This window comes from Diadema antillarum, unplaced genomic scaffold, assembly GCF_040938485.1.
Source record: "Diadema antillarum isolate AM-2024a unplaced genomic scaffold, OU_Dant_1.0 scf00000029, whole genome shotgun sequence".
NCBI lineage: Eukaryota > Metazoa > Echinodermata > Echinoidea > Diadematoida > Diadematidae > Diadema > Diadema antillarum.
Window position 1 is genome coordinate 4,094,204 of NW_027270918.1, and position 18,097 is coordinate 4,112,300.

The window sequence follows — 18,097 nt, forward strand, 5'->3', positions numbered from 1 at the left end:
TATAGCGCACAGGTCCACTTTTCAGTGCTCATGGCGCTTCAGAAATGAAAAGATATCATATATTTTCAACAAAGAAGAAAATGGTAAACAAAAACAAATTTTACTACTGCACATTATGTACCACTTATATACCCACTAACCACTCCTAATAAGTACAGGTCAGTCAAAGAGATTTTTTTTCCCCAAGGAGAAAAATCTCTTTGAGGCAAAGAGATTTTCCCCAGTGGTGGGGAGGAGAAAATCTCTTTGCTTTGAGGTCAGTGCTCTATACATACCGGTATTATATTGTGGACGAGCCCAGAGTAGAGAAGCAAGCTAGCGCCACTCTTTGGACGAGCCTAAATCGTCCAAGATCAAAATTCCACAAAAATCCCAAGAAATCGTTGCTAACGACGCCTGTAAGTAAATTGGAAAGTGTGTTAAAATACGTGAATATTATGTTAGGTTTTATGGACCACTCATTCAAGATAAATGGTTTGTTTACCTCTCTGCGTACAGAAATTGGGTGATCAATAGATTAAGTCGTATTTATGCCGATTTCATCAGATCAGTCCGTTTATTGAAAGGCACATTCTGCGATGGAACGTAGAAATTAATTAGTGGGACTATCATGAACAACGCTATGCATGGTTACGTGACTTCGTTTGTGTGAAGTTTGTTGATCGCATTTATCGGAGATGGACGTACAATTGCACGTTTACAGTTTGAATAATTTCGAAAATGTGTGAATTATGATGTATTTATATAATAAGTTTGATGACTTCGACTTTGCTGCAGCGAAAAACAGCTTCGCTGGTTGTGACAATAAACGAGTGAGAATCAAATTTCGCGGGCGCGGGCCGGGTTGTGCTGATCCTGATCCTGCAAAGCTTCTTCAGCTATTTTTGAGCTAAGAGTAAGACTAAGGGTGCGTTACTGTTCTTCTGGCCAAACAGTGTTTCTAGCAAGAAAACAAATCTTATAAATGCTAGCCGTGATTTGAAACAGTGCCTTTTTGAACACTGTTTTGAAACGCACAAAAAAATGCATTTCAAAACAGCTCTAGCGTTTGTGCAGTGTGTTTCTGTAGAAACACTAAACAGTGTTTCAAAAATCTTATAAACCCTACCGCAATGTCAAACACTGTTTAAATGACGTCACAGTGCCTTGCGCGCGACCTTTTGCTGAGGAACAAACTGCGCAGAATGAGTTGCACAGTCTGAGCGAGAGCCCCAACACACTCGGGGGGAAAAAATTAAAAACACTCTCCTGACAAAACCGTGTTTCAAATCAGTGTTCCTAATCAGTGTTTCAAAACAGTGATTCTCGGCACGCAAAATCTTATAAACGCGGCCTAAGAGGCGAAGCCATGCAATGCCACAGCCGCGCCTATTCCTCGTGCATACAGTAATGCGTAGCGACAGGGTTGGGCTGTGTACTTACGTCTACGGTACTTAAACATTGTACGTCTACGCACAGGGGCAGCGCAGGGGGCACACATTGTTTGCATTAAAAATTATGAAAAAACAAACAAACAATGAGCGTGGGAGCAGGATCCTACGTGGGGGGGGGGGGGGGGGAAGCAGGGGAATTCACGGAATCACAAAACCCATGCCAGGAGTAACTTTTCAAGAAGAGTTCCTCTGGGATTGGGGATTCTTCCCATTGTACGACCCTTAATCCCCACATTAACCTGCACTGTAGCGCCAGCCCCCGCCAAAACAATCTGCGGCCTCTCTTACATACTGTTTTGCAATGCAATGTATCATAAATGTACATTACATTGTACATTTCTGTAGCTTTCTTAGACTTAACTTGAACTTTTATGTTGTTTTTTGCCACTGGTCGTAATTATACAATTCAATAAAAGCTTTGCCTATCTTTATGCTTACATTTTGTATGCTCAGCCCACACAGTATTGTTCAGTATTCAACACTTGCCTTCATTAGTGCTTGAAAGTAGAATTTGTGTTGTTCATTGCTGTTATAATGAATGCAAGTTCCTATTCATGTTTGATATATTCTTACTGATTGTCTAACATCAAGATAATCAATTGTAGGACTCAAACTGTTTTGTATGAACTCACAATGCCTTCAATGTAGTGTGTGTATTAAAGCAACATACCGGTATTACAGTGGAAATATCACACAGCAACCAGAAACAAGCACAAAAATAAAAGCCTGCAAATATTTTTGCTTACTGTAAAAGTGGAAATTTTCGCGGTGTTCAAATTTCCGCGCATTTCGCGCAACCAGAAATTAGCGCGAAAATAAAAGCACGCGAATATTTTTGCTTGCCATATGTGCCTGTGCGTGATGCCTTGATTCCGCGGAATTAAAACCATGCGAAACTCTTCCGACCCGGCCAAGCGCGAAAAATTAGTCACGCGAAAATATCCACTTTTACAGTAAGTACTCTATGTACCACTATTCGGGTATTAATGTCTTGATTCCGCAGAATCAAAAACACATAGAATTCATCTTTCTGGCCTTGGTCCACAATTTGGCATACTCTCAAAAAATCAATGAACTTGCATTGAAAAACAGTACTGTAAAACACAATATTTTCGCGGCATGAATTTTTCGCAAGTTGCCTCTAACATTCAATGCATATAGCGTAGACCAGAACTTTCACATGCATTTTAATTTCGCAAATTTTGGCTCGCAAATTTTGCAAAATTAAAATGCATGCAAACGTTTCTCGTTTTACAGTGTACTCACAAACTGTGATGAATGCAGGCAAGACATCACTTGTCATTTGCCTTTTTTTCCTTTCCTTTTTGATCAAATTTTACGTTTTGTTTTCACAGGAAATATGCAACAGCAGGATGATCAAGAAATCATCAGAGAAGAATCAGAAGAAAAGACGCCTGCAGATGCAGGTGTAAAAAGATATGTCACCAAAGACTATGCAGAGCTTCCATCTTTAGAAGTTCTGACATACGGACTGTTTCTCATCACTGTCTTCTCAAAAGCATTTTATGCTGTGTTCCTTGCATCAAATGGTAAGCTGTTATAAATGTGTTTTCCTCAAAAGTATGCCATTGTTTTACCTTAAGTATATGCATTGTAATTTTGACAGGATTTGTATTTACTGAAAGTGATGAAAATGTCCATTGAACTGTTTAAAATGAAAATCATTTTACAGTTGTGTTTGGCTATTGATTAGGATCTCTATCTAGAATCTTGTAAGAAGTGCAAACTTGTTACTTCAAGGTGTATAACGCAACTATCCAATAGCTTTTCTGTTTTAACAAATCGGTATTTGATTAGATTAATTCTTCATATGTCTTGACACAAATGTCAAAAAGTGCAATGACTTGGTTTTACTTCTACAGATTACAAAGACAGGCTCTACTCTGTCAGCTTTGAAGACGGTTGGTTCATTTTTGGCCATCGGGACAAGGTAAGGTCAATTTTTCACCTTGAAATATCTAAAGAATGTTTAAATGAAAGCTAGGAGACGATCAGAAATCTGTGTATTCAAATGCACATATCTATGTGATGGTTTGGATGGTTTTTGTTGTTTTCCTTCATGGTTAAGTAAGTTTTCAAGATTTAATTGGATAGTTGGATGCTATACGACTCGCCTGTTTCATGATGTGTATATGCTAGTTTCAGTTATTTTCTTCTTCTTCTTTTTTTCTGGAGGATGCAACAAATTGTTAGATTAGACCTTACTTCACTTTGATTCAATTGATATTATGCACTTTTCCTTCTAACTGCATTTTGCCTCACTCAGGACATAGCTGACTATGAATGGACGCAATGGAGAGTGAGCTTCTTTTCATATGGTGCGTGGATTGCCATAGTTCTGCATGCACTCTTGGGACGCATTGTGGGCTATGTCTATCCAAAGGTAAAGGTGATGAAAAGCCCTTACTGTGATTGTCAAATGAGTGATAGCTGTCACTTTATGCATTAGATCTCATCAATTCAGTGAGACATTCTTTGTTCCTTCACAATAACACTCAAATTAGAAAAAAGTGCAATTTGTCACTGGTTTCTTTAAAGATCATGTGCTCAGTTTATGCATGACATTTGTCAATATAATTAGGTTTCAATGTAAAGAGGAAGAGTTCCCCTTTCCTCACAACCAACATTGTGCTCTTCATAGCTGACATTTATGAAATAGCCCTCCAAAGTTGGATTACCTTTTTTTTGTTTTGATATGCACTGTGAAAGGGAATGATGTTTGTCATATCCATGTGCGTATCCGAGCAATTACCACCAGAGGGCAATTACCCCCCGGCTAAATACTGGTTAGTGGTAAAGTCAGAGTAGAGATTAGGGTTAGGTTTAAGGTTAGGAGTTTGGGTTAGGTTTAAGATTAGGTTCAGGATTAGGATTAGGATTAGGGTTAGGGGAAGGGTCCGGGGTAAATGCCCAGGGGGTAATTGCCCTAGACCCATCAATGTGTTTCAAGTTTTATACATTAAGGACATTGCAAGTTGGTGTATCCACTTGAAGTTTCCAAAGAAAATAAGCAATGAATATATAGATAAAAAGTTTGTGTGTATGTGTAGGTGTGTTTACTTTGATGTGCTAATGCCATGAAGTTACTACGAGAGATCTCTTTTGTTTGGTTGCCATATTTCAATTAGTTCGCATTTTACTACTCACGTTATTTTTTTTAGAATAGCTCAAACTCTCATGAAAGTAGCTAATTTAGTGTATAAAATGTAAAAATTTCTTTGAATATTTCATGTGTTTACATGTTGTTTTACTTTCTCTTACACAGTACCGGACACTGTTCTTGCTCGGGTTTGCGTTGACAAGTATAACACTGATGGCTGGGTTCAAGCTACTGCTCGTATTCCTCTGCCATTCCCTCCTTGTGTATGTAGTGACCTGTACAGGCAGCACCAAAGCAGTTTGGTGTACAGTGCTCCTCCAGATAAGCAGTGTCAACTTGGATTTCTTTCTCAACTTCCAGGTGAGAAATGCCAACAAGCTCATTATTTGCAGAGTCTTCAGCTTCTTTGAGTGTATGTGTGTGTGTTTGTCTGTGTGTGTGCATGCACGTGTGCTTGTTTGTTTGCCTATGAAATTGTTTAATTTTCAAAGTTCAAGCATGTATTGTGCTTTTATCTCTGTGAGGGAAGCAACTCAATTAAATACAGATCCTTGAGGCACGTGCAGCAGGTGATCAATTTGACACAGTTTCAGTGTGACTGCATGTGAACTTATGTAGATACTTTTTTTTTGTTGGAATATGAAATTTGAATAATTTGAGTTCACCTAATAAGTCAATATAACAATAACCCGCAAGCCTAACCCTAACTGGAGAAAAGTATTAGATACCAGTCCATCTTTGACACATGTTTCTAATTACTTATTAAAGATACCACACTTCTCTGAAACTGACAAGGCTGCATTTAGACTAGAGCCATGTGAAATTAAAACACTGCTTCGCCTGCACTTTCCGGGGGGGAAAAAAAACCAATAAGTTGTTATTTTCAGTGATTTTCTTCATTCTTATTATTAGTACAGATGTATATCACTACCAAGCAAAAGCCTTAACCCGTTGAGGACGGACTGATTTTGCTACAACACGCATTTCCCATAGACACCTGCCCGAGTATTCTCGGGACTCGTCCTCAACGGGTTAAAGTTTGATTTCTTATTTTGTATATTGTTTGTTTTTACCATGATATCATTTGAGAAAACTTTCTGCTTTGCTCCACAGCGACTTGTACTTGACAACGATGAGATGAATTTAGTGATCTACGTAGTAGCTCTGGGTTCGCTGCGACACCTCAGCTTTGCCATAGAATACTGCCAGTATCACGCCACGCCACCGGCCGAAAGGCCTGACCAGAAGCAATACTGGAGTGTCGCCAACTACCTCCTGTATGTGTACTACTTGCCCCTCTTCTTCACTGGACCTCTGCTCTCCTATGACAAGTTTTCAAAGCAGGTATAAATGGGAGAGTGGGCGGGCTGTGGATCATCAGCTGAGAGTCAGGAGGATTTTAATGTTAAAATTTCATCCTGGTGTTATGTTGCTTTACATATGAAGACGAATGTTTGAATGGCTGTGATTTGGCTCAGTCAAAAGTTTGTCTGCCTCCAGATCCAAAGGACCAGGGTTTGGAGATTCCTGAGTGTTGCTGAACAATGTTGTGTGTAATCATGCCGTCCCCTCTAGTAAGAGGCAAAACACTGTCCCTTGGATAGGATGTAAAATCAAGGTCTCCTGTGTGAGAGAGTTCAGTTACTTCTTATGTGTGTAAAAGATCACGTTTCATTCATCGCAAAATGCTGAGTGCGTATCCCGGTGAAGTGGTCCCGCCTCACATCCAACTGGACTCCATGGAAGACCAGCTAGTGCAGCTAAATATGGGCTTTCCAGACACCTCAGGTGGAAAATAAAACAAGTGAAATGAAAGTAGAGAAATCAGAGGGGGGCCTCCCAGGCCCCCCCTCCAGATTTTGGCTGTCGATCGCGCGATTGCGACGAAAATTGGCACACACATTGCCTATGATGTAATCTTAAGTACCATGAAGTTAATTTTTCAAAAAATTATCATTTATGCTAAATTATGCTAATTTATGAATAATGATGCATGAAATCAGACAATTTGGTATAAATCACTAAATAAACCTTAAAACAGGCACATTTTTTGTGTAAGTTAGTGTCCTTAGCAAATGTAAGTGGAAAGAAATTGTGCCATCAGAAAAATGTCTTTAGTATTTTATTCTTTTTTAAATTTCTTTGTTTTTTCGACTTTGTTTTTCATTGTTTTTTCGATGAAATTTGTCCGCAACATTGTTTCGAACAAGAAAATATGTTATTAATTGATTTTAATCAATAAAACCCCCAAATAATCATGCTTTTGTGAAATTTGCCTGTAAGCACAGTTTGCATTGAAATTGTACACAAATTCACATTTTTGAGCAATTTTTGGTTTGACATGCATGTACATATGTATGCGCAACTTCGCAACCGCGCGCCTGTGCATCGCAAATTTTGTTTCAAAAGATGCGGAAGACTTGAAAGAAAAGAGTCATGAAACATTGCGGCGATAGCATTTTGCAATAGCGATACATCGCACAGAACGACAAGGGGGGGGGGGGCACCTCGGAGGCCCCTCCCCAAATTAGCTAAATTATGCTAATTTTTGAATAATGATGCATGAAATCCGACAATTTGGTATAAATCACTAAATAAACCTCGAAACAGGCACATTTTTTGTGTAAATATTCGATTTAGTGTCCTTAGCAAATGTAAGCAAAAAAAATTGTGCCATCAGAAAAATTTCGTATTTTATCGTTTTTTAAATTTCTTTGTTTTTTCGACTTTATGTTTTTCATTGTTTTTTTGATGAAATTTGTCCGCGACATTGTTTCGAACAAGAAAATATGTTACTAATTGATTTTAATCAATAAAACCCCCAAATAATCATGCTTTTATGAAATTTGCCTAGAAGCACAGTTTGCATTGAAATTGTACACGAATTCACGTTTTTGAGCAATTTTTGGTCTGACATGCATGTACATATTAATGCGCAACTTCAGAACCGCGCACCCGGGCATCGCAAATTTGGTGTCAAAAGATGCGGGAGACTCAAAAGAAATAAGTCATGAAACATGACCCCCCAGCCTAGTTAGGGTTAAAATGTTAAAAATCAAAACCACAAGGGCACTGATATTTGGAACAATGCTTATAAGTCTACCGGCTTTTGATTAAATACACTTTTTTGAAACTACTCTCTTCTAATGTGGCAGATTCATCTGAGAATCCACATGTTAATATATGAAGAGTGGAAGCACATAGTGAAGGAGCTGGCACGGTACCTCTTTTGGGCACTGTTTTCAGAGATGGTGCTCCACTTTCTCTACTTCCCGGCTTTCCATGCAAGGACTCTGCTGCTCAACAGTGTGCCACTGTGGACAATAGGTAAATAATTATCACCTCCTCCGAGGAGGTTGTGTGTTTGCCAGCATTAGTTTGTATGTCTGCAAAATAAAATGTTAATTAGTTTTTTATCATTATTCTTGTACCTGTTACTCTTTGTTTCTGATTCAGTTTTGTAAATTCTTTTGCACAGCCTTTGCTATAAAGCAGCTTCAAAGCTGAAAGCAGGCTTTTTACCGTGTTGAAATGAGTAAAAAAAATCAAACTAAAAAATTAAATCAATGTAACTAGAAAATTTGGAAAGGATTTAAATGAAACTTACAGAGAGTTAACAATGGCACAAGAAATTTTGACAGTGATGTGGACCACCGTCTGGATCCAGGATTATTATTTTTTTTTCAAGGATTTCAATTGGCAAAGAGGGCCAACAAACAGGAGAGTTCAAGCTGCTCATATTTGAGGTGTACATACGCGCATTGAGCGCGCACATGCGGCGCAGCAGGAAGCTGGAGCAGGTACACTACTAAATAGAAAGGCTTCTTTTGACAAATTGCTAACTTGAAAATAGGGCAATTTTGAGAATGTGTGTATGGGTGGAAATGAGCTGCGTGGTGGAGGTGTGTGCTCTCAGATTGCTTTTCTAGTACCTTTTGTTGTCCAAAGAAATGTCATACTATGCCCAATATGGAGACCATAGAAGTATGTTTCACTACAGACACCGATACTTTAACAATTTTAGTGTACTAGTATAATTCATGTGTGCCACCATTCCACCTGAAATTTTCCTGCACCTTTTTGTTACCAGGATGTTGTGACTTGTGCTTCCTTGTACAGGTGGTCTTGCTCTCTGCCATCTGCTGTTCTTCCAAATAAAGTATGTGGTGATGTACGGACTTCCTCGAGTACACGCCATGTTTGATCATGTCAATGCCCCTCTTCCACCGGTCTGTGTCCTGGGGATGTACCTCTTCCAGGACTTTTGGAGGTGGGTAGATGCAGGATGTTTTTATCTCTCTTGCAACAGTATTATGGGTATTTTATAAGTGGTATCAGTAGGTTTCAATGAGTCATATTATAAAAAACAAAATCACTGATATGTTTCTCAGTGATAGATTCCAAGCAAGAAGGGAGTTTGGACAGTTATGATATACCATCAAATCAGCCCTTTATCGCACTTTGAAATGCTGTGTTTCAATACAATTTAATCAAGGTACGGACATTAATTTAATATGGGCTGAGAATTCGAACAACGAAAGAAAAACCAGAACAATTTGAGCTTACTAATAAACAGATTTGTCAATATTCTAATTCATAAACAGGCTAAAATTTTATTCTGCATTCCATGTTCGATAAGTTTACCTTGTAACAGAAATTTTACCTGTTCCCAGCTTATTGTAATCATGTTCTGTTTGTTTTTTCAGATACTTTGACAGAGGCCTTCATACCATCTTGGTCAAGTAAGTATATGAAGCTTAGTATATGAAGTCTCTTGGTTGTCTGTCTGCCTGTTAGTCAGTCTGTCCATCTCTCATCTCACATATTGATATTAAAAAAAAACAATTTAAGAAGAAATGCTTTCTAAATAGTTTTTGTAAGTGTGTGGCATCGGTATACTGCATATGACGATTGGCAAAGTCCCAGGAGGTTAAAGGTCTCTTAACTTCGGCTGAAAGATTTTAGATATCATTAGGGAACATTCAGTAGGGGAGAAATTAATAGACAGTTTTATCCATGAAAGAAGTATGGTGAAGGGTCAAAGGTCATCCTGAATGTTGTGTCCAAGAATTCTTCAGCTAGGAATATCCACTGATGACGTAAGTTTCTGGCAAAGGGGAGAAATAAATCAACTATCGTTTGCATGAGCGATGTATCCAGTATTTAGACTTGGTAGAGTCCTCGGATACCAATCAGTGATCCTGAGAAACAGCAGAAGTTTTGTGCTGCTAATTTCATTTCCCATGCCAGGTGTATCTACATCCCACTGGGAGGGTCCCGAAGCGGCATAGTGTGGCAGTGTATGGCCTCGGTGGCGTGCTTCACGTTTGTGTGCTTCTGGCACGGCACCGACCTTCACCTCGTTTACTGGGCTGTCTTCAACTGTGCCGGACTCCAGCTGGAGGTCATAGTCAGCAAGATAGCGCACATGACACGCCTCAATCACCTACTGGTAGGAGTGCACTATATTCGTGCATTTTGAGCACCACTTTGAGCATTTACAGGGCGGTGATTTGGCTCTTTCAATAGTACGTCTGCCTCCCAGTCCATATGACCCGGGTTCGATTACAGAGTCTTGCAGAGCAATGTTGTGTATAATCATTCCATCCCCTCTAGTAAGAGGCAAAACACTCTGTTTCTCGGATAGGACATAATATGGAGGTCATGTATGTGAGAGAGTCACAAAGATCGCTTCATTCATCCATTGCAACAATGAGGGTGCATAACCCGGTGAAGTGGTCCGGAAAACCAGCTAGTGCAGCTTAATATGGGCTATTCAGCCATCTTCACAGATGGAAGCAAATTGTCAATATTGTGTGCAACTTGCTCAGTTGTTATCCAATTTGTATTTATTCCTGGAGGTAGAGTTGGTGTATGGCCCAAATTGCGTGTTATCTTTGTGAACTTTTAAAGAAATCTCTGCTTTACTTGTTACAACCTTTTTGCTGCCATTTTCTTCTCATTTATTTTAATCTGACCTTACCTGAAAACACCTGCCAGTGATTGAGAAAAGAGAGATTAAATCAATGTCAATAATCAAATTTGATTGGTGTAGATAATGGTCATTGATATTATAAATTTGCTGAGGGTATCAACTTATATTTTATATCATCATCATCATCATCACCACCATCATCATTATCATTCTAATTCTTGCTGTCACTGAATTGTGCTATTTAGTCATATCATACCTATGCATTTAACAAGTCTCTTGGTAGTTACTCTACATCTCCCTTTTTTGTCGTATTTTTTCAAACCCTTTCTCTCTCTCTCTTTCACTCTGTCTCTTCCTCTCTGTATTTGCTTTCATCTGTGTGTGTGTGTGTGTGTGTGTGTGTGTGTGTGTGTCTGTGTCTGTGTGTCTGTGTGTCTGTCCGTCTCTTCTTCTAATCCTTTAGATGAGATATCTGTCTGGTGCCATGTACAGGAGACTGATTGCCTTCATCCTGACACCAAACTACATGTGCCTGGCCCTGTCCAATCTCATCTTTCTGGGTGGAGAGAAGGCTGCACACATCTACTACAGGAGGCTACTCAGTGAAGGTGAGACTCTATGACTGTGTGAGAGAAGATCCCATGCTGCCTTCACTGTTTTTTAACCTTCTGCTGTTGATTTAATGAATTGGATGTGAATGATTAATGTATTTGGATGTATCCCCTTGAAAAGGAAAGTGGTTGAGGAATGATCTGATTTGTACTAAGAAAATTGAATTGTGTTGATACAGTTAATACAGACTCCTGTTAATAAAGTGAAGTCCTCGGGACCAGCAGTTTTCTTTCGTTGTATTGAAATTTCGTTATAACTGAACAAAGAAGCAATAAAAAACAAAGAATGGATAATGTTGCGGTCTGAATTTTTCATGATGCAAACCTCTCGTTTGAAGAGGCTACACTCCCGTAAATAATGCCAGTGTAATGCCGCGAGAGGAGGAGATTGTTTTGGTTTTGGCATGGGCTATGCAGCTCCTTCTTATTCCTGTATTTTCGTTATTTACGGGTCAATTATTTTCGTTCAAAATGTAAAATGGATGACCATAGAATTTCTCAATAGAATATAAAATTGAAAACTTTAGAAAGGATAGAGAAAATTGAGTTCACTTTGAATGGTCTGCCACAGGCAGATATCCTTATCAAGCTCTTACGTAATACGACAGCTGCTGTAGTCATTAAACCCTGGCTTGGCCTCCAGGTTTGTCACGCCTGAGCAGAAAGTTAATTTGCAATGGACAAATACTTCGACTCCCAACTCTCAAACGAAGAATCGTTAGGGGGGTATAGCACCCCATCAGCTTCGTTAAAGTGGGGTCTCGCCTCAAACGAGGGATTGATGGCATGTTACTTCAATGTAACTGAAATTTTGTTATAACCATTATAATGGGAGTGGACTGTATATACGCTATCGTAGAAAGTGGATTTCATCATGTAAGGTAGCCTAAAGACTACTGCTGGAGCTAAAGAAAATAAAAGAAGTGAGAACAATGTCCTACTTCCTCGTTGCCAAGTACTATTCGATGATTGACTCTACACTTTATCAATGCACTCTCCTGATGCCATCTGCATATAAATCATATCTAAACTGTTGTGGAAATTGTACAAATGCCATCGAATCTTTGTATTCAATCATTATGAAAAATTTCTGCCAGTAAAGGTCATTTCATGTTTTATTTTCTCTCAATGTATGACACTCGAAGGGCACCATATCATGTGAATTGACTGTGGTTCCTAGTTTTGCAAAAGATATCACAAAGTCAATCAAATTTGAAGTTTGTGACCACTTGAAAATCATGTTGTTGTGCCTGTTTGTTCCTTGTGATAAAAATGTCTGTTTGTCATTTATGTGATGACCATTTTGTATGTTTCACCCCCCAGACTGGCCCAACTCCTTCTTTGTGACCTTCGCTACCTTTTACTGCACCATTCAGATAATCATGACCATCCACAGAAAGTATGGAAAGGATTTTATGTGCAGCAAGTTTTACTACAGATCCTGGTGAGGAGAGTGTTCATATGGTCACAGGACCAGTGTAAGGGGCTGGTGTTTCAATTCAGAGGGATCACAATTTAACAGTGATATGGGGGGGGGGGGGGGCACTGTGATATTGTTTGAGACGATACTGTTGGTTTCTCAGTCTCCAATAGAACATTCCTCTTTTCTGATATTAAATGCAAGATGCAGGGGAAGAATCATATTGTGAAAATCAATTTTAGAACTAGAAAGAGTGACGGATGAAGTAAGCAAGTATTTTTTTTTTTTGTGTGTGTGGGGGAATTTATATAAGATGTTAACCAATATTGGTGTGTTTTTTTTGTCCCCGCCGAACGAGTTTGAGCAGGGGACTATGAAACGGGCTCCGTACGTGTGTGTGTCCGTGTGTCCGTGTGTCCGTCCGTGCGTCCATGTGTGCATCCGTGTGTGATCAAAATCTTCAATTTGCTACTTCTCTGTCATTTATGAGCCAATTTTGATTCTGTTTGCTTTATATGATAGCACTACATGGGAGCTTTGAAACTTGTACACAGAATTTCAGTCGTGACCTTTGACCTTGACCTTTGACCTATATTGTACATTTTGCTACAAAATGCTACTCCTTCGCCATTTCTAACCCGATTTCGATTCCGTTTGCTTTATGTGATGGCACTAGGTGAGGGCTTCAAAACTTCTATACACAGAATTTTGACCTTTGACTTCTTTGACCTTTGACCTTGATTTTTTACCTGTATTGCACATTTTGCTACAAAATGCTACTCCTTCGCCATTTCTTACTCGATGTCGATTCCGTTTGCTTTATGTGGTGGCACTAGGTGAGGGCTTCAAAACTTGTACACAGAATTTTGACCTTTGACTTCTTTGACCTTTGACCTTGATTTTCGACCCATATTGTACATTGGCTACAAAATGCTACTCCTTCGCCATTTCTAACCCGATTTTGATTCTGTTTGGTTTATGTGATGGCACTAGGTGAGGGCTTCAAAACTTCTACACAGAATTTTGACCTTTGACTTCTTTGACCTTTGACCTTGATTTTTGACCTGTATTGTACATTTTGCTACAAAATGCTACTCCTTTGCCATTTCTTACCCGATTTCGATTCTGTTTGCTTTATGTGATGGCAGTAGGTGAGGGCTTCAAAACTTGTACACAGAATTTTGACCTTTGACTTCTTTGACCTTGGACCTTAATTTTTGACCTACATTTTGTTGTACATTTTGCTACAAAATGCTACTCCTTCGCCATTTCTAACCCGATTTCGATTCCGTTTGCTTTATGTGATGGCACTAGGTGAGCGCTTCAAAACTTCTAAACAAAATTTTGACCTTGACTTCTTTGACCTTTGACCTTGATTTTTGACCTATAATGTACATTTTGCTACAAAATGCTACTTCCGGCAGGGACATATATTACGCACCGCGTAATTTCTACTTTTCCTTGTTTTCCATGTGGGAGATATTTGCATCATAGCTGGAGGTGTTAGTATTTCAGTATTTTGGAGTAGGTGTCACAACAGTGCACCAGGTAATTACCAAAAAGTGGTCTTCCTATTATTTGAGATCCTCCTAATAGTTCCATTATGACCTGGATGTTGAGGCTGATGTGCTAAGAGTACTAGCTGTCATTCACAAAGCTCTTTGGTGGATGCTAACAAAAAAATTGTGGGTTGTTGCTTTAGATCTGTGCTTCTCATTGTTTTCCCTTCAACTCGAGGCTCACTTTGGCATTTACATTTTTTTTTTTGAGGCTTAGTTAGATCACATATTCATCTTTTGTATTTTTGTATTTAAAAAAGCGCATTTTAGATGAGACCTTTTCTTCTGCATCAAGCAATTGAAAGTCTTGATAGATTAGCAACAGAATAAGATGCATAGATCTTTTCTCAATTTTCCTGTCAAGCTCTTCAAGCAAGCAAGCAAAAAAAAGATAATAGATAGATAAATAATAATAATAAATGAATAAAAAATAGAAAAGAAATTGAATGGAAGGAAATATTTTACTGCCAAATATTTCCCTCTATTGCCAACACCTTGATGTAGTCATTAATGTTTTGATAGAATGTTCATATACCTCTATGCTATTAATCAGTGTTTGCAGCTAATGTTATAAGCTGGAGCGGCCGGGCTTCCAGAAGAAGGTTTATCTCGGCCACTACTTTCTGTTCATAGTTGTTCACAGTACATCCCAATGCTGTGCTTTACACACTTCTACAAGAGCTGACGTAAACTGCAAGTCAATAATGGCAATTACCGGGAATATGGTTTCCCATATTTGAATATCTGAATCTTCAGTGAATTTGACAAGCATGTTGTAAACCCTGCTGTGCTTGTCGTGTGTACATAAATCAACTCTCACGTCATGTATTGCTCTGTAGCTATTTGTTTCAATGCAAAATATGCCCCCCCTCCCCCCCCCCCAAAAAAAAAAAAAATGTTTTGAAGTAACAAGTCACTGAAAAATAGGATAAGTATGGCACCATTTGTGGTTGTTGTCACTTTGTCAACTACAGAGTGTATTCATTTACTATTAGCTATTTCTTGAACATATCAACAATACCATATTACATCTTTGATGAGGGTGTGTACAGTTCTGGTCGAGGTGAGGATTTAGCTTTTAACATTTTGCGAGATATTCAGAAACCACTCTATGAAATGTCAAAGAGCATGCGATTCTAAAGGGTATCAAAAGTTTATTTGATGAAAATCGGTTTTGAAATGGCTGAGATATCCCAAAACAAGGTGAAACAAAGAGATCCTAATAAAAGCCGTGGCCTGTCGCCTTTTATTATTATCACTTTTTTGGATATCTCAGCCATTTGAAAACCAATTTTCATCAAATAAATGTTTAATCCTTCTTAAAATTACGTGCTCTTTCATATTTCATAAGAGGTTTCTAATTATCTCACTTGGGAATGTTCAAAACATGAATCCCCACCTCAACCAGTACTGAATAGTCCCTTTAAGCTATCGGTTTTAGGCTTAAGTTTCCCTGTGCCCTTAAGGCCATCTGACACCGTGTTTAGGCACCGAAGCAAGCAAGCTAGGAGGAGCATACATGTGTTATGCATAGGTTTCATTGAGCAAAATATGGAGCAATACAGGCATGTTCATAAAAAAACAAAACGAAAAAGAGGTTGAACTGTTGCCAAAACTGCTCAAAGCACATATTTCACGTTGGTAAAATTGCTGATTTGTCCACAGCATGGCTGATAATGTTAATGAATATATGATTCATTTGAGAGCTGATTTTTTTTTTTTTATATACTGTGTATATTTTTTGTAGGTGGTGTGTGTACATGCTGCACATTTTGCTGCATTACTTTGATGCATATACTGTACATGTAATATACATCTTTTGTGCGAGATATCAAGCAAGTTTCTGTAAATTAAATTTTATCAAGTTGTCTGACATACATGTATTACAGCAACTCTTCTACGCACATATTTCTAGTTTGTGATTACCGGTACATGTATTGAGCCTCAAATCTGCCTCAAAGCAATATCAGAGAAGCAACGCTTTGTGTGCATATTTTTTATCTCATATAGAACAAATTGCAGTTTTTGTCCCAAGGGCTTTTGATCGGAGTCTGAACGGTCGCATTCAGTGATGAAGCATTACCCGAGTTTTATTCCCATGTATCCAAACAAAAGCGTAATGTAATTTGTGTTCATGCAGTTTCCTACTTGAAGCTCAATTCGTAAAACTTGAGTTTAGCTGTCTTTCAGTCTGAAGAATTTTCAGTGTTCATTTCATGCTTCTTAACTATGTTAAAAATAGAAATGAGTATTGTACTTAATGGCTCAGAAGCAAATTGTATACATGTTAATGTGTCTTAAATAGTGTAAGTGTTCAATGTAATCAAACTGCCAAAGATATTTGAGGGAGAGAAAATCTATATCGTCTGAAATAGGAAGCAAATTTTAATTAAATGAAGGTATGTTTGCCTATACATATGTAAAAGTGAGTCATGAAAGGTTGAAGTCTTGTTTTCTGAGCTTTGAATACTGCATTGCACAACTTTAGGAGATAAGTACAACTCATACCAGACCAATGTGCAGTGATGGTAGTTTCTTGAAAAGCATTGGATTATTTGTTGAAATTGTATCAACTCTCAGTTGAGACCTAGGTCATGGCTCACAAAGATTTGAGACCTAATAAGAAACTCACCATGCCCTCACATGGTCCGAGGGTCCAGGACCCACAATCTTTGTGGCGTAATGAAACATTTCTTGAAACTAAAAGAGGTCCTATGTTATTAAGATGTGTGCTACTGCCACAAATGTTGCAGTTAATTAACACCATACTGCAATGTAATGAATGTAATGCAATTCAAAAACTGAAGAAAATGAATTTTGACCATGGATGTTCTAATGCATGATGAATGATGTCATTGTATATATGTATAATTATCACTATGGTGATTCTAAATACATTGGACGAAACATAAAGGATTGTTAATGGGCATGTCACACAGTTGGTATCTGGTATGCTCTCATGCTACATTGTAGATGTTCCTTTGTCCCAAGGAATACCTGGCAAGTCTTCCTAGCATTTGAAAGAAATAGGTGGTGATGAAAGATGTATTTTAAATGAACACGTCATGCGAAAAGTTTGATATTTCTACGTTTTGTGTTCTTCCTGAAACTACTGCAGTACACTATAAATGTTAATCAATTCCACTTGATTTAGAATTTTAGACAAAATCTGACTTCTTGCCTAATTACTCAGTCAATCAATTTCATAGCATTAAAATAGTTTTTATCTTACCATATTTGTATATTGTGTATTGGAGATATATTCAGCTGAATATATTCAAGTTGAATGTGATTGAACTCGGATGTCCTTTCTAATGTCACTTATTTATGTTTGTGTTACAAAAGAGTTTGTGCATTCCAGGAATTTGCATAAGAAAAATAATAAATCTGCATCAATGTAACATTCTATGATTTACGTTGTATGTGATCTGATTAACAGTGATTACTGGTGATTCTGTGTTGTTGTTTTTCCAAGGCTGATGCTGTACTAAACACACTTTACAATTTTATTTGCCATTGTAATGTGATGCTGTCATTCACAATTCAATGATTTCTGAAACTTTCCACAATGTTTTTAATGTGATGAACAAAAAATATTAAAACAAACCTAAAACTTGGCATTTACTCTTTTGGGCTGAAGGCATAAACAATGTGCAGTAATTCACTCAAACTTCAAAGACGGCTTTCAACTGATGACAAATCTTGCAAACATGAATGAAATTAATACAGTGCACTCCCATTATAACGAACATGGTAATAACAAAATTCTGGTTACAACGGGGTATAAAATTTCAGGCCGCAACATTTTCCACTCAATGTATTTTTGTTTATTTTTTCAGTTATAACGAAATTTCGATATAACGAAAGGAAACTGCTGGTCCCGAGGACTTGGTTATAACGGGAGTCCACTGTACAGGACAACTATCAATAACTCAAAACACATACATGTAGTCTTTGAAATTGACTGTATTTATTCTGGAAATCGTGACTAGGAGAAGAAGAGGGGAAAAAATCAATT

The 18,097-nt window shown here is 38.1% G+C and overlaps 1 protein-coding gene across 1 annotated transcript; it reads left to right on the top strand.

Annotated features, from left to right (window-relative positions):
• Positions 1-365: 365 nt before the first annotated feature.
• On the top strand, positions 366-12,602 carry LOC139738273 (protein-cysteine N-palmitoyltransferase HHAT-like). Its single transcript, XM_071648922.1, has 12 exons — positions 366-398; positions 2,789-2,983; positions 3,317-3,384; positions 3,721-3,837; positions 4,720-4,914; positions 5,668-5,898; positions 7,710-7,881; positions 8,674-8,824; positions 9,261-9,296; positions 9,805-10,006; positions 10,953-11,097; positions 12,424-12,602. The coding sequence occupies exons 2-12, from the start codon at positions 2,794-2,796 to the stop codon at positions 12,546-12,548; spliced, it is 1,632 nt and encodes a 543-aa protein (XP_071505023.1). The 5' UTR covers positions 366-398; positions 2,789-2,793; the 3' UTR covers positions 12,549-12,602.
• Positions 12,603-18,097: the final 5,495 nt, after the last annotated feature.

Coding starts and splice junctions, on each gene's coding strand:
- LOC139738273 (XM_071648922.1), top strand. CDS start 2,794: ATGCAACAGCAGGATGATCAAGAAATCATCAGAGAAGAATCAGAAGAA. Junction 8,825..9,260: donor CTCTTCCAGGACTTTTGGAG/GTGGGTAGATGC, acceptor TTGTTTTTTCAG/ATACTTTGACAGAGGCCTTC. Junction 10,007..10,952: donor CACGCCTCAATCACCTACTG/GTAGGAGTGCAC, acceptor CTAATCCTTTAG/ATGAGATATCTGTCTGGTGC.